Source organism: Calypte anna, chromosome 2 (genome assembly GCF_003957555.1).
Source record: "Calypte anna isolate BGI_N300 chromosome 2, bCalAnn1_v1.p, whole genome shotgun sequence".
Taxonomy (NCBI): Eukaryota; Metazoa; Chordata; class Aves; order Apodiformes; family Trochilidae; genus Calypte; species Calypte anna.
Genome location: NC_044245.1, coordinates 50,613,448 through 50,627,788, shown reverse-complemented (window position 1 = coordinate 50,627,788; position 14,341 = coordinate 50,613,448). Strand labels below are relative to the sequence as shown.

The window sequence follows — 14,341 nt, the reverse complement described above, 5'->3', positions numbered from 1 at the left end:
CTGTTCAAGAGTACATTCACAAAACTTCCTTCAAACACTCTTATGAAGGGAAAGGATTGGAGGAAGTATTTATTGTGGTTATCCTGGAAGTTGGAAGTTAGTGGAATCTATTTTTATCTCTTCTGTAGCCTTCACCAAGTGATTTAGCTTACCAGCTGCATGAGTTTGAGAAAACATTCTTTTAGTACCATTTGGACAGGCATTGCCATTACAGAACCTTGTGCAAGGCATTGTTTCCCCGTTACAACTCAAACCAGTTGATAGAGTAGGGAGCTTAGGGTGGCAGAAAGACCTTTTGGGTGACAGGATTCTGCCTTTTTATAGATAATGGAACTGCTATGGCTGCAGCACTGTATACATAAGACAGAGGAAAGCTCAGGGCTGAAGGTAATACTTTTCTTTTCAATTCTGTCTAAACTGAAGATGTTGACCACAGTCATATTGACAAGAAAATATTTCCTCCCCCTACATGCTTCTCACTGCATTGGTTCTGGCCATGCATTAATTTTTCTTGGGAAAAAATGGGTAGTAACAAACTTTGCTGATCTCAAAGGATATTGGTACATTTAATTTTATTCATATTTGTGAAGCAATCAAAGTTATGTAGATAGGAAGCTGTAGTAATGACACTGTGGTGTTTTATATGTTCCCTGTTTTAATATTCACTTGCACTAAAAATGTCTAGTATCTCAGGGTCTTGATTTGCAGAGATGACCATCTCTGTGAAGAATATATTCATTATTTGAGTAGAAAAGTAATATAGAAAAAATAAAATAGAAAAAAAAATAGAAAATTGTCTGTCAGCACAGCCTTTTCTTAAATTTTTATTCTCAAGGAGAGAAAGAATAAGCATAATCTCAGAGAAAATAACTCTTAGCAGATTTTACTATTACTTTGGTTTCCCAGTGACATATAGTTTATCTTTCACCTTTCATTCAGTGCCGGTAAGAAGTGAATTTTAGGAAATTGAATTTTGAAAGTATCTCTGTGTTCCCTAGGAAGATTAATTTTCTAAAAAAAATATTGGCTAGCTAGCTATTAACTAAAGCTTTTGAATATTGTGTTCAGGTAAGTGAAAGGCTCAAAGTGAAAACGTGAGATGTATTTTAAGTAGCTGTACAGCTAAAGAGACAGTTTAATATGCATTATTTAAATATCCCTTTAGCTTTTTACCATCGGTGTTCATTTTGGATTTCACTGCTTCATCCTGTATTTGAAGCAATGGGCAGAATGGCCTAATACATGGGGATACTGGACTTCCATAAAGATGCATGAATTATAAGATCATAGTATTATGTGGGAACTAATTATTCCTATTCTTGTAAAAGAGTATGTGAGTTTTTTTAATTGATTGCGAATAAAAGAAAGAAGGGGGAGGCCTTCAGAAGGCCTGAAGTTGGTCTCTACTGCCCTAACCTGATTAGGACAGTATGTGGTCTTTGTTGTTAAAGGTCATGAGAAGTGCGTAAACTGAGTAAGCATTGACAGAAAAAAAAAGTGCTGCTGTTGTTGTACTGAGATTGTCTGATGCAATTTGTTTTATTTTCCTTTCTACTTTTATTGATATGACACATAAGCTCTTCAAGCCAAAGGCTGCCTTTTGCAATGCTTACATTTTGCCTGAGACAATGAGATACCCATCCATTGCTCAGCTTACGATTCTACAACAATCCAAATAGTAACAGTAATAATGGTCTAGTACATGAGTAATATACTTCTGCAAAAATAATTCATATGTGAACTACTTACTAATTTCTGAGCATGAGAGCGTTATCATTAATATTAAACATGCTTGCTGTTCCTGCTTGTGCTAGTGTTTTATTCATTGCTGCCACGGTAACAAAAACTTTTTTGTTGTTTTTAAATTGTCTGTTTTGTTTCTCACTTAGGCTCAAAATGCACAGCAGCTCCATGAGAGGATCCAGTCTTCTAGTATGGATGCAAAGTTAGAAGCACTGAAAGATTTAGCCAACTACTCACGGGATGTTACATTCGCCCAAGAATTTATAAACCTAGATGGCATTTCCCTCCTAACACAAATGGTTGAAAGTGGCACAGAGTAAGTATTCAGTTTACACTCTGACAGTCCTCCCATATGGGGTGCTTTCATGCTCACTCCCTGAGTACCTGAAGTATTTCTGTCTACAACTTCTAAGATTATATAAAATAAAACATCTGAAGAGCTCTGAGCTGCTAGGATAGGATATTCATTATCTATGAGAACATTTTTAAAATTTCCTTTAACAATGGGCTGGTGGGGGTTTTGGGATGAGCAAAATGAGAAGTCAGAAGTACCCTTTGTGCCTTAAGTTCTGGGGAGGCAAGCTCCTTCTCTACCCATTGGAGTTCAGATAAATTGTTGAGAGTGTATTTAATAGTTGATAGTTAAATGATGTAATACGAAAAATGCTTTAAAAATTATCTTACTGAGAACATAGGGAGCAAAATTGAATGCTTTTTTTTATTTCCAGTTTTATTGCTTTAATTCTGGCTAGTGTTTTTCAAATAAAAATGGTTTTTTGAAATTTAATTGAAAGCTGACCTCTGAACAAGATTTATTATTTACCACATTATCTTAATGATTTTTGCCATTGGTGAAATTTAGGACAATTGTCCTCAATAAGTGTCTGTTGGCTTACTGTAAATGGTATTATGTAAAACTATCAAGTGGATTGTTGATCTATTAATTTATTTTTTTTAAGTTAGTATTTTAAGGAGGATTTTGCTTTCAAGTAAAATTTTTAGTGCTTTGCAGTCAGTGTCAACCTCTACTAAATGTGAAAAATCAACAATACCCACATCCTTTCCCACGAGAAATAAAACGCTTTTTAAGTAGCTTTCTTATTCATTGGGGTTGTTCAGTCTTGTGGACTGGACTTCAGAAATAAATTGCTGAAATTAATCCAAATCCCCTCTCAAATGTGCTTGAGATCACTTGGATTCAACAAAGTAAATAGTGTTAGGGAGTAAAGCAAAAGTAGTTAAGGTAGGCTTTGAAATGGAACACAAATTGTCTCTGATGGTCTCAAAAGAGATATACTGGAGATTTTCCACAGCACAATTAAGAACTTTTCAGAATCCAGTAGTTCTTCGATTGGGAAATGTAAAAGCACACTCTCACTCATCACTGCCTGTTCTGTGGTCAATGGTATATTTGATTTCATACCTCTGTTGCTTAACTGCAGCTGTATACTGGATTTCCAATAGCTCATGGTTTCCTCTGCAGTGTTTTGGAGTTTTGGGTTTTTTTTTTTTTTTGTTGTTGTTTTTTTTTTTTTTTTTTTTTTTTTTTTTGCTGTGGTATGATCTGTGTCATAGAGCCATTTAAAAAAAAATTAAAAAATTCTTTTAGTTATCAAATCTATCAACTTGTCCTGTATTCCTATAATATTTGTTGCTTACAAAAAAAATCAAATTAAAAACCAGACAGCTTAGGTTTGTGTAATCATATGCACAGTTACTGTACTAATTAAAGGCTTACTGAATGGGCAGGCTCACCTGTGCTTATGAAGATCAGAACATAACCAAATTAAAAGTAACTGCTTCTAGTTTATTTTGTCATTAATTTGTTTAAGTTAAGTGGTTTAATTTACTCCACTGTGGAAAGCATTTAAACTAAAACATTTTAATTTTTATTGAAACAGACGGGGAACATTCACGTTTTTTACAGACATTTCTTTTAGCTGCATCAAAAGAAGAGGACATGCCCTCTGCACTCTCCAGATGTATCTCAACTCCTGTTTTGTAGCTGTGGGATGGGCCAACATCTAGCAGACTGGACTGGGTTAAAAATAACTATTTGGGAGGAAAACCAGTGAAGCCAGCACCACTACTGAAAGAACTTTTCAGCAAATTACACCCTTGTAGTAATTCCTGGATGAGAGTATAAGTTTTCAAACCACACAGCAGGCTTGTAGACTAGAAGGATAAGTGGAGTCTATTACTTTTTTTTTTCTTCTTTTTTCTTTTTTTTTTTTTTCCTTTTTTAATATTTTTTAAAGAGTCTTGCATTTGGAGGGATTTCAGATTTTTTTTTTTAGCTGGTGTAATATATCACCAAGGATGCACTGATTCATCTACCTGTCTAATCTATTTATCAGTTTCTGCCTGTGGGGAGAAGCTCTGTCTAGTTTGGGCATTGAACAAAGACTCAAGAGTGTAAGAGTTTCCAGCAGCTTATGTGTGTTAATGAACTCAGTGCAGTCTCTTCTGTGTTCAGCAGCAGCCTAGATGTTCTGCAGTTTCTGAGGGGTCTGCAGGTCAGGGTTTTCCAAGTCTGGCTTTGCAAAGGGAGTTGTAAAGCAAGAACATATGTGCTACACTGTACATTTCCTTCTGCTTTTATACACTTTTTTTATCGGTGCATCACTGGCTGATAAGAGCATATTTAGCAGAAATTGAGATTTTTTTAAATGAGTAAATCCTAATACATACAGACAGAGCAGCCATAGCCTGCTATGGTGCTGCTGCTGCTTTCATTTCTCATCCAACTTCAAACTATTGATCCTGTCCTCCCACTTCAGGGTCTGTCACTCATTGATATTTCAGCACACAAGGCCAAAAATGTATTTCCACAGAAGAAGTTTTGGTTTGGGGTTTGACTTTGTTATTACAACAAGCTGGCTTCCTAAAATGGCCTGTGAGTGAACAAAAATATGTAGAAGACAGAGTGGGACAGGGACAGCCAGCCATTTGACTGCCCTAGGATGTCAAGGAAAAGCATCTGGAGTCAGTCAATTGCCCTCTTATGTTCTCTATTCCTGTTTTCACTTGGACCCCCTGCAATACCATTAACAAGAGGATCCTGTGAGATGCTCAGTGAATTGGCAAAACAAGCTGAAGGCATCCTTGCCAATAGCTCCTGCCCTGGGCTGTGTGTCCTCAGCACTGTGACCTTGTGGGCTGTGATGCTTACCAGGGCATTCAAATGCTTCAATGCAGAAACATATTTTCCCTGCCAAAATACCTGCCACTTTCTTTTCGCCAGTTGCATTTTTAACTCCGGGCACTTCAGTATTCATAGGTGGACCTACCCAAGCAATTATATTAGCATTAGAAAGGGGGACAGTATTAGAGGAGGAATGAGCAGCCAGAAGTTTCAGAGAAGGGCATAAACTTCTTTGATCATCCAATATTAGAAGGCAGTGTATTTTGTAAAGATACCTGTAAGGTGTGGAGTTCTTACCTACCTTTGAGTTACTGTTGAGCCAGTTTTGCTTGAATGGGAAGCTATGACTCAACCATACAGCTGAGAAGAATCCTAATGTCTTGGTGCTGCTAAGAGGTGGTCCAGCTCCCTGCCAGTTTCTCCCAGTCCTTGTGTGTTAATCCCTGCTCTCCATCCCAATCCTGTTTCCTTCCTGGAATTGGTTCTGGCATCTGAATGCTTTTGCAGACCCACTCCTGCTAACTAACTTTGCCAAAAAGGATCCACACTTGTTTTGCAGAGTAAGTTTTCTGCTGAGTTTGAGACCTGCAGAAGCAAAAGAGGAGATGGGTATGACTGGATGCAGAAAAGGCCCCTTTTTTTGAGCAACAGACCTAACTATGTTGGCATAGATCTATTGGTGAGCCACAACCTGAGAGCAGGCACGTTGTGAACTAGCATGAAAGTAGCTCTCTCTCCTCTCATAGCAACCTGAAGGCTTGGCAGTAAGACTCTGAGGGGATGAGAACTGCAACACAGCCCATTGGGGTATCTGCTGCTGCTCTGCAAGAAGCCCCTCTGTGTTCTCCCAGCTGCCCATGGGTTAATGCAGCTGAAGACAGCCCTGCATCAGTAAGCCCAGGCTGAGTGGCGCCTCTGTGGTGCAGCTGTGCTAGAAATGATGAATTTTGTTAATTCAAGCTTTATTCTCTATTTTCCCCAAAGGGGCAGACAGTGCTCGTTAAAAGTACCGTTGTGCCCAGCCTAAGGTTGCTCTGAGGTTTTCTTTGCATGTGGAACTCATGTTAGGGGGAGCTCTTAAGTTATAATTTGAGTGTGTAATTAAGTTTTAGTGGGCAGCCTCTGGAAAGCAAGACTCCAGATTTTTTGTAATTGTCACCAAGGAAGATGCCTACGCTTTGTTTATAAATAAAGTTGGCTTTATTTAGTGTGCTACTTACTTGTTTCAGTGAAGCTGATAACTGTAGAGGTACAGTGACCAGACTAAGAGAATGTAAATCCCGAGATTTCTAGTTACCTCAGCTTCAGTTTGCTAGTGATGAAAAGTAGTAATATAAAAAGGTAACTAGAATTAACAGTGTTGTCTTGTTAATTTTCCTCATGTTATATTGCTGAATATTGAAGAAAATGAGAATGCATTAGAGAACACACTTTTCAGTTTCTTGCTGTGAATATAGTTTGAAATATTTGAAACATTGACATTGAGAGAGGGTTTGTTTTTATTGTGCAGAAGTATTGAAAAGTGGTTTTAATACTATGTGTAGATACAGTAATTTGGGCCAGATCTCTGCGAATGCCTGCTGCTTAGAGCATATGAACTGTAGATTTGCTGTGTGTGGAGACAAAGCCGTGGGGCTGACAGACTGAAGGGTGCATCTTGTCAATAGGAGTGGATTTATATCAGCAGAGATGCAACATGCCTCAGAAACTGTCCACATGTATCTTGATCCTGTTGTTGGTTTTTCCTTCAGGCTCATTCTTGCTTCCAGAACATGCCTTAAGTCTCCTATTAACTGAAGAAATAAATAAAAAAGCTAGTTTTGTGCTTATATTTGTGGTTCATGTGACCTATAAACTATAGCAGAGACTGGAAGACAAGTTAGGTCATAAAGAATAAGTAAATGCTGATTCCATGTATAACTATCTGTGGTGTCCAGTCACTTCTCAGACAGTGCATCTGTGTCACCACACTAAGGGTGTGCAGACAAAATTACTTTCTTTTTCAGAGACTGTTCAGAAAGAGATTCCTAATTTTTTGTCTTGGGCCAAATTTATGCCTCATTTAAGGAGAGTTGAATTCTAAGTCCATCTGGTTGGATGTACAGACAGTGTTAAAGGGAAGAGTGAGGATGTGCTGTCTCTGCTTTCCCTTGAGTGCAGTGCCCTAAAATGAGGCAGGAGAGAAGTGCTTAGAAGGTCCTGGCTACCAGAATGACTGATGAAAAACGTGTTCAGGAACCAAGCTGGAAGTAATTATTATGTTTCTTTGCTATCCATTCTGAAATGATGTAGTTTTCTCAGTCAGATCTGTATGTCACAGTCTGGGCCCAGAATTAATATTTCAGAAAATCATGTTTGTATGGATAGTCTTTCTGATGTAACAGAAGACTGGTAAAAATGTGGTAGGGTTGTTTTCCTTGGCGTAACAGAAGAGTTGTGTGACTGGGACAGACTCTCAGCCTTCCTTAAAAGGAAAAAAACCCTCATGTTCCCTTATAAAGTAAGGAAAGAAATTAAAAAAACCCAAAACAACAACCCAACAACCCAGAAGTTACAAGCCATAAATATTGAAAGACCCAAGAGTTTATACCAGGAATCCAAATGTATTTTTGTTATTACTGGTAATGATAATAATGATGTAATGACTGAGAGGAAAACAAGGAAGGGCCTATGCAGAATTTTTGATATTTTGCTTGCGTTATCAAGGTCTCTTTCATTTGTCATTTGGCTGAAACAACAGTTTCTGCCAAAAACCAGACTATGCTAAGCCTAGTTGTCTTGTCAGTAAGCAGAACTGTTTCTGGCAGTTGTTCTTCAGAGGCTTGCTTCATCAATGTGGCAGTGCTGAAAAACTTAATTGTAATCTATCCATGGCACAGGACCTTGCTGGTTGGTGCTTCTTGAACATGGTTGAAAATATCCCAGTTTGAATTTTAAAGGGGTTGTAATTGCTTGGTGGACAGATTGGAGAGAAATACTTGCTTTAAATTGGGGTGGTTGTTAAATTTTGTCATCTTCCTATTGGGATTAATAAATGCAGCTAGATGGGGTTCATATAAGCTTTTAAATAAATATGTAATATTATGTTTTTTTGACTGTCAACTAGGAGGTGTCTTCTATTGAACGCAGGCAGTTGCAGAGTTGGCTGCTTTACAGCTGGAAGTCTCTGAGATGGCAATTATGCATGCTTTAAGGACAACTTGTATTGTTTAGTGAAATTCTAGCTCTTGGCTTGTTGCAGAGATAGTACTGTATACCAGCCCAGTGGAAAACTGAAGACAGATTTGGAGTTATTCCGACTGTAACACACTTTTTGGGACAATTGCTCACATACCTGCTAATGTTATTTTCCATCTCAGCCTGATGAGTATTTCAGTAGTGCTGTCAAAGCACTTAAGCCAGTCCTTGCTCACAGCCACTTGTTCCTGTCCTTTTTCATCTGAAGAGTTATACCAGAACCATTTGTAGCAGACTGGACTGGAAAACTGATGTAGATTATTAAAAGTGATACTAAAGGCTACTTTCAATACCATATTCTTTTATCTGGTTCGGTTCCCTGATTGAGCTCAGATGGCTGCCCCAGAAAACAGTCTTGCAGGCACAACTCACTGGGTTAAATGGAAAATGAATTTTCAGAAAATGTGGAGGATGCTAAGTTCGTAGGGCTTTGTTACAAAATAAAGTAGTCTTTTTCCACTCTTCCCCACCCCTGGATCCATAGTACGAGCTCCCTCTCTTGCTCAGCTCCAGCACTCACTGGACTCCTCAGTGAGCCAATTCAGTTTGCTACTACAGCAGAAAATAAAACATGTGATGGAGAGAGGAAAATAATTTTTATTTTTGACAGCACTGGGCTGTTAGACAGGCTCAGCCATCCCTGTGAAGCTTCACCTGGAAGCATAGATTACTTAATCTGACATTGCTGCCAAAATCAATTCTTGTCCAACAAGGGCTTTACAGTCTTCATTTCTTAGTGCTTCTGTAATGTCGGGAGAGGGTGACTATTGTCTATCAGGCAAAAATCCAAAATAGTATTTAAAATCAGGTTATCCAGTTTTACCAGTGTGGAGATGGTGCTAACAGCAAGAGAACAAGAAAGGGCTGCAGCCTAGTTTTTCAGTGCAGTGAGGTAGCATTTTTTCTTTGAGGGAGGATTTTTTTTGGTTGGCTTGTTTTTCTCCTCCTTGGTGTCTTCTGGGTTTATTTCTGCCATTAGTCTTCAGGCTGGATTCCACTCTCTGTCTCAACACACACACACATGAGCACAATTTCTTGTATATCCTTCTAATCAATGTCATACACTCAGAGCACACTGCATTTTAGATATATGATTCATCTGAAGACTGAACCCTCAAAGATCTTATCTTTGAAGAGAACAGTTGCTGCTTCTTGCACTCCCCCATCCTAAATACCTTTTCTTGCACTTTTTTCTTGCCTGTGCTTAAGAATATTAGCATTTAAATGACCCTGCTAAATGGTATATCAATACCTTGTTGACAGGAATAGGGAAGAGGAGAGGGAACAGTTCTACTGTTCGTTGTTTGGTAACCACGTTTGTAAAATATGATAAAAAGACTAATTCCAGCAGTGGATTTGCGAGCACCAAGCTGGACAAAAATAATTTTTTTTTTTTTAAACTCCAGACTAAAATATAGTACTTGAGAAACTGTTGTCCCAAAAGTGGGATGCATCCCCCAGGGTGCAAGAAGCTGATCCACACAGGCTTGAGATATTTGCTTTAATTTCCAGTTCTACATGGAAAAGGGAGTCAGGTGGTACTCCACAAAGCAAACTCAGCTTCCCAAAGCACAAGGGCTGCATTATACTCAGAAACATGTGAGATTATTTGATCTGAAATTATATTCTATCACTTGAATAAGTGATTGGTTAACTTGTTCTTGTCTTCTGTTTAAAGTGACAGTGCTTAAAAATGTCACTATGCATGCTGAAAGAGTAAGGGGCTTTTTTCTAGTAGGAGTCCTGCTAGGCTACAGGTCGGTGTTTTAGTACGTTAATAGGATGTTAATATACTGATGAGATGTTTATACTGAGGAGATAAGACTGAGTCCAATTACTCAGTGTTTTCTACCTAGTGATGAGGGCTATAGCCAAGGTAAGTTGTGGAAAGTACTCCCTTCCATCCCTTTCATTTGTCTTTCAGGCTTGTGTCTCAAGGACAGGCTATTGACCACTTGAGATGTGCTTTTCTCTAATTCTTGCTGTTTCAATGTTATGTAAGCTCTGTTTTTATACTTAGTCTTTATCACTTCTAAGTGATTATTTTCCCCCAAAATTTTATTTATTTCAATTAATAACCAACATCAGAAGCAGCAAAAATAAGGAAATATGTTTCAATTTCTACAACTTCCCAGGATGTTTTTGTCTCTTGGACTGTAGTAGCTGTTTGGTGTTGTGGCTGCAAGGAGTGGAAGTACTACTGCATAGCTTAGTAGTAATTTTGCAGATTTCATCCAAGACATCATTTATATGCAATGGCCACATCTGATACAGATAGAAGCCAGGAGTATGTACTCCTGTGTATTTGTCTTGCCATATTTCTAAGCGCTGTTACTCAGAATGTTGACTACCTTTGACTGAAAACCAGTAACCAAATACTGATTTAATGTGGTTAAGCAAGTTGTTCATCCATCATCCCATCAGTTGTTCTATACAGGAGGAAGGTTTTGTGAACACCTTCCACCTTTGTTAATAACTGCCCTCTCTGGGGCCTTATTGCTTGAAAAGTTTTTATGTTCAGTGGTATTTTTATCCTACTCTGCCTCAGACAGTGTAGGCTCAGTGATGTGGTGTTACTGCTTTAGCTGTTGGCATCACTAACTCCACACTGGCTCCTGCAAGGAGATGATGTGTCCATACTTCTGCCCAGTGGCTACAAGCCCTTACTCTGCACTTTGTGTTCTTCCAGCTGGGGTTTAGATTTGGGCTGTCTTTGGTCCTCCTACAGCAATTTTTGCACATGAGCACATAGGCGTTGATCTGGTTGGATCCTTGCTAAGCTGATCTCTGCTAGAAGTTTGTGACATAACCTGCAGTATTGAGGCAAGAATTGTCTATATGGCTTGGGGAAGTCCAAGGAAAGCTGCTGCTCCTTGGGATTCAGATGGAAATGTATCACAAAGTTCCTTTGAGGCCAAGCAGGAAACATATTATGGTAATGAAATGTCTAAACCTGTGACTTGTTGTTAATGTTTATTTTGCATTATGTTGGCATTTGTTTTGAGATTTCTCCCCTTATAAGAATTTCTGTCTGGTTTTGTCTTTCACCACTCTAGTATTTGAATCTTTGACAAATGCTATTTAATGTGTCCTCATAACATTTTGGCTGTGATTTTGTTCCCATCTGTGCAACTGCAATTGAAGTATGGTTTCTTCTAAGAAAAAAATAAAATTACTGAACTAATTACAGTATCTAGAGCAGTAAGGCTTTCAGCATTTTTGGCCATACCTGTGGCAACTCACCCAGGAAGTGTTTTACAGAACTGATACATTGCTACAATGGAGTCAACCCTCTAGAAGAAACAACAGTTTTGTAAAGAAAGAAAGAGGAAAGCTGGCAGAGGTAGCACACTGTACTTGTTCCTTTCCAGACTGACTTGCTAGAAGAGTTAGCTTGGCTACTCCTTCAGTCGCCACTTTAGTCTGCTCTGTGGGCAAATATGAGAGGAACTCTTGTTCATGTCAGGTCCTTCCATATTAGTTTCTTGGTTCAGTGATTGGATGAAAATAGCATGCAGTCTTTTAGAGAATGGCCTCCACCTCTTCAGTGGTAAAAGTCTATCTATAATCATCCTGTACAGTGCTACTGCAACGTTTTATGTCTTTGATTAGGCTCTTATCACACTAAAGCAAAAGACTGGTAGTTGTTTGTTGTTTGATCTAATACGATGGTTATCCTTCAAGTCAAAATTTCCATCTTTGTGTTGCTTCACCAGAAAAGTCCCGTATGACTCAGTTGTTTCTCAATATTATTCTAAATTTCTATTTTCTTTAACATTGCACATCTTCTGACCTGTTTGCCAGTTAACTCAAGACGAATAAGAGTTCTGTAACTGCTAAGAGAGTTACTGTCTAAAATGTTTTGTTCTATTGCTCAAAGGTTTATTCTATAATCCCTGGGCTCAGTCATGGAGAAAATGCACCTGATTGTGGGAATGTGCCTGTTGTGAAAAAACACTGGCACAACTGTGTCTGCCCTTTAAAGTGCTACCAGTGTGCAAACACCACTCTTGTTTCTCTGATATCAGACAGACACAATACCAATTTCAGGTTTACTTGCTACTTAACCCAAGCCAGCATCTATATGAAAAGCAGCTGGTTTAAAAACTGTGCTCAGGAGGGTGCTATGAAGTTTTGCTGTCATGTGCTGCATAAGGTTGCTTGGATCCACATGCATTTGGGAGATGACAAAACCAATTTTGTGGTGGTGATTTGTCTTGATAAATTTTAGCAGATTCTTCTGCAGCAAGGAAGCACTCTAGAAGCACAGGAATGACATTCAGCTGAAGTTGGGATCATCTACTGTAGAAATTGCTTTGAACTTTTTCTACTTCTCAAAGCCCGAGTAGATTAATTTTCTCCTCTTTTTAAGGCTGTCTGATTGTAAGAATGCTTTTTGTTTGCACATGATTGCTGTCTACACAGATAGTTAGTGCAGCATAAAAAACCCCTGAAGCCATGACATTTAAGAACAAAATCTCATCACATTTCTAATTTGAGCTAGGCTGTAGTCCAATCTGTGTGTTGATTTGTCATAAACTGTGCCATCATTGTCTTCAGGTGTGAGTACTGTAGCTCACAATTAGCAATGTATGATTTCAAATTACAGTTCTGTGATGGACTCTGTGTTTTCTCCCCTGGTGATTACACAAGCCAGCCCAAAAGCTGCCCTCCCTGAGCCTGCTCTGTCTCTAAAAGGAGGTCTTTGTGGTCTACGTAGAAAGCATAACTTATGCATAAACAGTGGGAGGCAATACTGCTGGACCAAAAGGGAAAAAAATAATCTAGCCGAGTTCTGGTAGAGAGTCAAATCAACAGCTGGAATACTTGGAGTCCTAGAGCTCCTGTAGGCTGAATGGTATGGCAGCAAGTGCAAAGCTCAAGGGGACAAGGAGGGAGGAGGAACCTCCTTGTTCTCCATTTGAACAGTAAGTCTGGCCAGTGTGGAGCTGTATCCAACCCTCTGAAATAAAACTGTGAAATAGATTTACGAGATACAAGGTGTTAAGTAGGAGCTAGATTTTTTTTTCTTGTCTTGTTTGTTTGTTTTTCCTAAATAATGTTTTTTATAGAGTTATTTATCTCATGCCATTTTTAGCATTGATAGTATCAGCTTAGTAGCATAATCAACAGTTCTGAAGATGGTTATTAGCAGGATGACTTGTAAATTGTCATGAGTGGGCTGCAGCTTTCAGATGCATTTATTATTTTCTCCCCTTCCCCCTCCTTCCCCCCCATAATATTGGGCTTTCAGTTTCTGAATATGTGATGCCATAGCTTCTGGTTTGCTAATGATAGACAACAATGTATACCTAGGGGACAAAAATAAGAAATGCCTAAGTAAAAAAGTCTTGGGGTACATTAAACCTTCCTGCAATTAAAAACCAAGTTTTTTGGAAGCTACTAGGAAAGCAAGAGCATCACATGGAAGACTGTGTGTGCAGCTTGGCCTCTTAGAATCTTGACTCAGTGACACCATTAAGGAGGTTGTTGTCTTTCTCAAGTGGGTTGAGTCAGCAACTTGGGTTTAGGCATGTTCATTGGTGTTCCAATTCACTGTCAAATTCACTGTACTGGTTTGGGCAGTGAATTTTAAAAGCAACAGAGTTACAGGTAAGCTTACACGTTGTGTTGGAATAAGGCTGCACCACTGTATTTGTGTGTCATGGAGCTGGTACAAGATGCTTTTGAGTTGTTGGGTCTCTGTTTAACAACTCTGTGGTTAAAAACACAAGGTAAATTGTGTGCCTTCCATTGAAGTCAACAGAAAACTTGTCCCTGGCTTCAGAAGGCTGGGATTTTAGTCTCTTGGTCCTAGCTACACAACAACTTTCTTCAACCCTGTTGACTGCTCTTACATCAGCATTACTGATAGAGTATGGAAGTAAATACGGAGATTTTCATCTGATGGAGTTTTCCAGGCAGTGGACCACATGTCATAGCAACAAGACAAAATATGTAAATCGTTATTGTTTTGTACCAAAGGCTCCTTTCACACAAATACCTAACTAATTTAGGATGGCTAGAAATGTTTAAAGGTCAAGAGAAACACATTTTATAGAAATCTGATCCATTTTTCCTATCAACTGCTTTTTTTCCTAACAGAAGTTAATACAAGCATTCTGAACAAATATTTTAAACAAATTTTGAATGTCCTTTACTAGTTACTGACCTCTTTTTATTCACAGCAAATTGTTAGTAATTTACTGCCTCTTA

The 14,341-nt window shown here is 38.6% G+C and overlaps 1 protein-coding gene across 5 annotated transcripts in view; it reads left to right on the top strand.

The window, feature by feature from the left end:
* The window catches only part of ELMO1 (engulfment and cell motility 1), a 311,982-nt gene that overhangs the window by 86,380 nt on the left and 211,261 nt on the right, over window positions 1-14,341 (top strand). For all 5 annotated transcript variants that reach the window (XM_030445753.1, XM_030445755.1, XM_030445752.1 and 2 more), the window contains one exon: window positions 1,890-2,059. In XM_030445753.1, the coding sequence (XP_030301613.1) occupies window positions 1,890-2,059 (170 nt within the window). The remainder of the gene's footprint in view (window positions 1-1,889; window positions 2,060-14,341) is intronic.